A 7,211-nucleotide genomic window follows, 5' to 3' on the forward strand; every position below is an offset into this window, starting at 1 on the left:
TCCCTAATGGAAACGATACGGTTGCGTCTTCTACGTTTCAGAACAGCATTATGAAAAAAAGAAGTATTTCTATCTCCTTGAGTGGTCCAATGTTTTTTAGCACGCTGTGTATAAAATTATGTCAACTTAGTCATAGTCTCCTCATATCGAGAAATTAGGCTTACCTGGAGAGAGTGATCTTGCAAATGTACAGATTGCATTTGGATCTTATTAATCTGCTTTTCGATGTTGTCTAGTTGTTGTGAGATTGGCCTTTTCTTTTTGCTGGTGGTGTCAAGATTGAAGTGCATTAAATTCTTATGTTTTTTTTCAGATTGTGGGTTGGATTGGAGTTTGTTGAGCATCCTCTAAATCGTATCACTTATGCTCTAGGTAGGCCACTCCATAAATTGCCACGGAAAATCATATTTTTAAGGTTCAAAATATTTAGAAAACTCCTCCTTGAATCAACTCAAGATTGTAGTGCATCAAATTCTTATGCTATTTTCAGATTGTGGGTTGGATTGGGAGTTGGTTGAACATGCTCTAAATAGTATCACTTATGCTCTCGGTAGGTCACCCCATTAATTATAACAAGCAAATAAAATAACAAACACATAGACAAAGGAACATAAAATCATGCCCATAAAAACTAGTTAGGCTCGCGGGTCTTCCAATGAGAATGAGGCTTCCAGTTTTTCCACCTTGATGCCACAATGCTAATTCATCTTTGAAACGGGTGAAAAAAAATAGTTAAGGAGGCTTTCTGACAAAAAAAAATCTGGTTGCTCTCCTCCCAAACGGACCACCAAGCCAATTAAACAATAGAGCACCATGCACTGCGGTGTTGGGGTGCCATCTGAAGAATAGACATGGACTAAAGTCGATTAGGGAAATCACGTTGGACTGCGGTCAGAGGGTGGTGTCAAGATTGTAATGCAGCAAATTCTTATGCTATTTTCAGATTGTAGGTTGGATTGGGAGTTTGTTGAACATGCTATAAATCGTATCAGTTATGCTCTAGGTAGGTTACCCCATTAATTGCTACCGAAAATCATAATTCTATGGTTCAAAATATTTAGAAAACTTCTCCTTGAATCAATTCACAAAGTAGAAGTTAAAATCCCATCAATGGAGGCCAAGATTTTCATTAACATATAGCAAGAGAGGTTATGGATGACGGGTAGCTTTTATATATAACAAGCAAATAAAAATAGCAAACACATAGAGAAAGGAGCATAAAATCAGGACGATGAAAACTAGTGAGGCTCGCGGGTCTCCCTGTGAGAATGAGGCTTCTAGTTCTTCCAGCCTGATGCCACAATGTTAATTTATCAATTAAACGTACGAAAATAACAATAGTTGAGGAGGTTTTCTCACGAAAAAAATTCTGGTTCCTCTCCTTCCAAACTCCAAATGGACCACCATGTCAATTGAACAACAGAGCACTAGGCACTGCGGTGTTGGACTGCGGTCGGAGGGTGGTGTCAAGATTGTGAAGCAAATTCTTATGCTTTTTGTAGATTGCATGTTGGATTGGGAGTTTGTTGAACATGGTCTAACTCGTATCAATTATGTTCTAGGTAGATCACTCCTTTTAATTGCTACCGAAAATCATATTTTTATTGTTCAAAATATATAGAGAACTCCTCCTTGAATCAACCCACAAAGTAGAAGTTAAAATCGCATCAATGGGGCCGAGATTTTTATTAATATATAGCAAGATAGCTTACAGACGTTCGTCGGGTAGTCGAATTATAACAAGCAAACAAAAATAACAAACACATAGGAAAAGGAGCATAAAAACATGCCATGAAAACTAGTCAGGCTCGCGGGTCTCCCCATGAGAATGAGGCTTCTACTTCTTCTAGCTTGATGTGACCATGCTAATTCATCTTGAAAACAGGCAAAAACAACAACAATTGAAGAGGCTTTCTGACGAAATTTTTTCTAGTTCCTCTCCTTCCAAATGGACCACCAGATATTGAGCAATAGAGCACCGGAGACGGTAATGTTGCCATGTTGGGGTGCCATCTGAAGATTGGACATGGACCACTAGTCAATCAGGGAAACAACATTGGACTGCGGCCGGAGCGTGGTATGGAGGTTGCAGTGTAGCAATTTCTCATGCTTTATGAGATCGTGGGTTGGATTGGGAGCTTGTTGAAGATTTTTCGATATGGGACGTTGTATTAGTTATAAGTTTTAAGCTTTATATTCGGTCTCATAATAAAGATGCACACAACCATACTAGTAAACCTGTGTGAAACCGTATTTCCGCCTAAATAGGTGAAGGCTCAATCCTTCTCCATGTCCTAATTAATCGTATAGACGTACACCTTCGTAAATAGGCCGTGGTTCTCCCACACCCTGAAGAGACAATCATGAATGGAGCAAAGTGGTATCACTTATGCAACTTGCTTTTGTTTTGGATAAAACTGAGGCGACTTGCTTACATGCAGTCCGATATAAAACGATGATAAAACACGGTAAAAAGTCCTGACAGAATTAGACTATTAGCAAGTATATGTGCATAGAAATTCTGAGCAGGAACCTCATCGCGGCTGGACGGCTGTGATCGAGGCGTAGTTGATCGACTTGAGGGGCAAGGATGGGTCGCTCCTCTTCCGCGCGGATGATGGCCCTGACATCGGGACGTTCCTCATCGGCCTAGACGGTGTAGGCAGGCTCATATTGTCACTGACGAGCATGTGCAGCACGCTGGACATGGTCGGCCGATCGTCGGGGTCATCTTGCACGCAGAGGAGGCCGACTTGGAAGCAACGCCATGCCTCGTCGTCCGAGCATGATAGCCCCGGCGCCCGGTCCATGAACTCACCTGCCTTATCTTCAACCCACAGAGTCCACGCCTGCGGAAGTGAAGAGTTTACGAGATGAAGCATTTTGACAGAAAAGTTCAGTGGACGTGTAAAAAGTTCGTACGTCTTGGATGAGGGATTGCTGGTGTTCCTCGAGGTAGCCTATGCCGTTCCGCTGCCCACTCAGGATCTCTAGCAGGAGGACCCCGAAGCCGAACACGTCCGACTTCACCGAGAAGACGCCCTCCATCACGAACTCCGGGGCCATGTATCCACTGCATTGAAATATCAATTTCTGCTCAACTGACGAAGCGTATAGCATTGCCGGCAGTTGGCTGTGACCTAAAACACAAATACTTCAGTAGACAGTGTATGCTGCCAGCTGCTTACTAGGTTCCGACGACGCGTCCCGTGTTCACCGCGTTGCACTCCTCCTTGAAAATCCTAGCCAGGCCGAAGTCGGAGATCTTGGGGTTCATCTTGTTGTCGAGGAGCACGTTGCTGGCTTTGAGGTCCCTGTGAACGACCTTGAGCAGCGAGTCTTCATGGAGGTAGAGCAGCCCACGGGCAATGCCGAGGATGATGTTGTGCCGGGTATTCCAGTCCAGCTTGGCACTCATGCTGCTGTCTACCGATTTAATACCACAAGTGATCAATAAACACAACAAGCGTACTCTGGAAATTTTTAATTTAAGATACATTCTACTGCACACGATTCTAGAGTAATTAAAAATTTAGATTTGTTCTAAGTCAAACTTTTCTAGAGTAATGATGAAGTGTAAATTATACTTCAATTCATCCGTTCTAGAGTAATTAGAATTCTAGATTTGTTCTAACTCAAACTTTTCTAAATTTCACGGTACGTTCTAATTAAAAGAAAAATATGGTAATGTATACAACATCAAATATATATTAGATATTTAGGACATAAATATAATATGAGGTGAGTCAAACCAATTAGTTGTTGACATATCTAAACTTACGCATCCTTAAATTAGTTTGACTTACCCAAATCTAGAACTTCAGTTCTTCTAGAATGGAGGGAGTACATTTTATTTGATACAAACATAAAGGAAAGAAAGAAAAAAGCATCATTCGTTTTAGTATATATATATATAGCACATACGAAATAGTTACTGTACTAATTAGTGAAAGGTTTTAAAATTTAGATCTGACCCTGGTGTCAAATGACTGATAAGGAAAACACAATTTACTTAATTTGGTTAAAACAAAGCATACCAAATTAGTAAAAAAAAAACTAATTCAAGCCTTCATCCCTCTCCGACATCTTTCGCATCTTTGCCAGTTGGACCTCTGGGCAAGAACTTATATGGCTCGTCTCTCTATTCTTTAAGCCAATATTGATTCTTACATCCACACCTCCCATGCTACTTCACCGGATACAAGCATGGCTATCCATCCATACTCCATGAACCAATGTGTGCTTGTTAACTTCCACACGCACAATAAGCCTCATGGGCAACCTCTCTAGCTTGTTTTGCGGCTTCATCTCAACTAAAATGAAGAAACTTGAACGCCCACCTTGAAGTAGCAATGCCTTCAGCAAGGACAATACAATTAATGAAGGCATCACCTTGAACTTTCACCCTAAATCGTGACTCGTTACACAAAGAGCATGCTGCCCAATTTCTAATCGTGGTATATATCAGTTCATTCCAATTACTGTTTAGCAATTAGGCAAAGAAATATAGACACATAACTTCTGCTAGGGCATGTCCAGCAGCCGCCGGAGGGGCTGAGAATTCTGGTTACTAGCCGGTAACCGCGGTATTTCATCCGGTAAGCAAATCCCTGCGTCGGAGTGACAGGTGTTGCCGAACGTCGGTCACCGTGACGGCGGCTGCGACGCGTCACTACCTGTATGTTGTTCATCTGCCGCCTGCGAGGCACCTCATACTACCCGAGGTACATCGTATATTACTAGTTAGTTGTAGGTCCATCATAAATTCCAAGGTATTGTCTCGAAAAGTGAAATTGCAAAAGGTAAAAGTTTCATGAAGGTCAAATCTATCTTTTTCCAAATAAAAAGCTCCGTTACACAACTTCTTCATAGTAAGATAGTATACCTTAGGAATAAACTGCTGCAAAACATTTCACTGTTGATAATATTTTCAACTGGTTCCATAAGTATGGCGAACCTATAGCCACAGTATGTAGAATTTAACTCTTTTTTTCAAATGCATATCATGTGTTATCGTAATTCGATCTATAGATTGAACCTTTATTGACTACTCGCGAGATATATTGGTGACATGCTTCACAATTTTTACTTCAACCCCTAGCTCGAAATATATTTGTTGACATGTATTGTGCGGAGTAGAAATAGACCCTGTGGTACCCTCAGCTCACCAGAAATCACTTTGGTGTCTCATAAAGACAAAATATTTTTCAGTGGGAGGGTGACGTTCCCGTTAATAACGTGGCTTCTATGATGACTTCGTCAATCTCAATACTCGCGGATCAGCTTCTTGGACTAAGTCTCTCGGAAGTGGTCATATAGATATGATGTCGTGTTGTGTTTATAGAGGTGGGTGTATTTGTGGTAGTACCGTGTTTCGTGAGAAAAAACTAAAAAGTAAAGAATGTGACAATTAAAACTAATATTTTGTGAGATGGACGTGAAAGCAGAACACACCGAAAAGGAAGGCGTCGAGGCTGCGGTTGGGGAGGTACTCGTACACAAGCAGCTTCTCGTCGCCCTCGGCGCACCAGCCCAGCAGCCGCACCAGGTTGCGGTGCTGAAGCTTGGCGATCAGCTCCACCTCGTTCCTGAACTCCGCCGCGCCCTGCCGCGACCGCTCTGACAGCCGCTTCACCGCGATCTCTGCGCCGCCGGCCAGCACACCCTTCGGTTCGATAGTTCAGAACTTCCGATCAGCAGAGTGATGACAGGAAACAGAATATATCTTTGCACAAATGTGAACTAGACTAGTGTATAACGAGAAGTGCAGGATTCATCAGAGGGAAAAGTGTGAGAGAGCAGGTGCGCTCTGCGCACCCTCACACTTTTTTATTTTCTCTTTTTTATATCTCTCAAATTATGTAATATTTTGATTTGATTTTTTTGCAATTCACTAAAAATAACAAAAATGAGAAATTGTTTGAGAGGGAAATAATTTTTTTTTGCACGAATCTTGATGCAGTATACACGGTATGGATACGGGTGCTCACCAAGCACCTGCTCCAAAAGTCCACTCTCACACTTCATCAGAGAAAGCGATTCACGTTACTGAACTAATAATCAGCTGTACATATTTCTTACTCTGTAGACAGGGCCGAAGCCACCCTCGCCGAGCTTGTTGGCGGTGGAGAAGTTGCTGGTGGCGACGTGGATGGAGGCGAGGTCCATGAGCGGCAGTTCCGAGCTCGACATCCGCTGCAGGCTCTGGGCCTCAGTTCTTCTGACGGCTGAAGCGAGCAAGCATTGTGTTAACAAGCTTAAAGCCTTAAACGCCAGTAACAAACGGGAGTACGAGGGAAAGACAATATCGATGTGCTGGACAGCTCACGTACCGTTGCGCTTCCGCCATCGCCAGCAGTAGATGCAGTAGAAGAGTGTGCAGAAGATGACCACCACCATCACGGATACCATGATCTTCATCGCGTTCGGGCTTGATGAGCCATGCTCCTGAGCTGCACATAACAGTGGAGCAATAAGTTCCTATTGGTCGTTCCTCAGCTAGCAGTATAGCACGTGCGCACGTTGATTCAAGAGACGAGCACAGAGTGTTTGTCAGCTCACCTGCTCGGTCGGTCGCCGGTGCCGAGGTTGACGTGCCCAAGAGCCGGCGGTGGATCATGGGGCGGTTGCGTGGCTGCATACTACCCTGGCGCGACGGGACGGCCTAGCTCCCTGTTTGCCGGTGATTGCCTGAATAGTGATGGGCGGAAATGAAATGATGAAATAGGAGGTCAACGAAGTGGGTATGTGGAGGAGAGGAAGGAAGAACTACTGCAAAGCCCACAGGCTACAAGTAGTATAGTTGCCGAATATAACAAAAAACGAAACGATTAACAAAGGATAAGAACTTGATTATCGTCCTCCTTATCGAAAAAGAAAAGAAATTGATTATCTGCGCCATAGTTGTGTCGACAATAACATGCCAATTTACTCTTCATCTTTGTGAGCCATTGTCCGCCGCCCCTTCTTCCTCCTCTTCTATTCTTCACACAAATCCCTGTCAGTCATATATATGAATGTGCCCCGAGTATTGATCTTGTCGCTCGAGTCGGGCCTGCTGACATCATTGGCCCCAAGCTTACAGGAGAGTCAAGTGGAGAGCTGATCATTTACGCACCAGATAGCTACGGGAGAAGCCAATAATATTCCAAAACAAGTCTGCAGGTTTGCTCTGCTAGTATGTGTTAGAGTATATATCTGTATATTGTAGT

The 7,211-nt window shown here is 43.1% G+C and overlaps 1 protein-coding gene across 1 annotated transcript; it reads right to left on the minus strand.

Annotated features, from left to right (window-relative positions):
• Positions 1 to 2,364: 2,364 nt before the first annotated feature.
• Positions 2,365 to 6,964, minus strand: LOC127317048 (G-type lectin S-receptor-like serine/threonine-protein kinase At4g03230). Its single transcript, XM_051347578.2, has 7 exons — positions 6,562 to 6,964; positions 6,333 to 6,452; positions 6,082 to 6,227; positions 5,455 to 5,665; positions 3,189 to 3,426; positions 2,923 to 3,073; positions 2,365 to 2,849 (listed from the first exon to the last, which is right to left on the minus strand). Exons 1-7 carry the CDS (start codon positions 6,638 to 6,640, stop codon positions 2,535 to 2,537), a joined length of 1,260 nt encoding a protein of 419 aa, XP_051203538.1. The 5' UTR covers positions 6,641 to 6,964; the 3' UTR covers positions 2,365 to 2,534.
• Between the last annotated feature and the right edge of the window lie 247 nt (positions 6,965 to 7,211).

The sequence above is a fragment of the Lolium perenne genome, chromosome 7, assembly GCF_019359855.2.
Source record: "Lolium perenne isolate Kyuss_39 chromosome 7, Kyuss_2.0, whole genome shotgun sequence".
Lineage (NCBI taxonomy): Eukaryota > Viridiplantae > Streptophyta > Magnoliopsida > Poales > Poaceae > Lolium > Lolium perenne.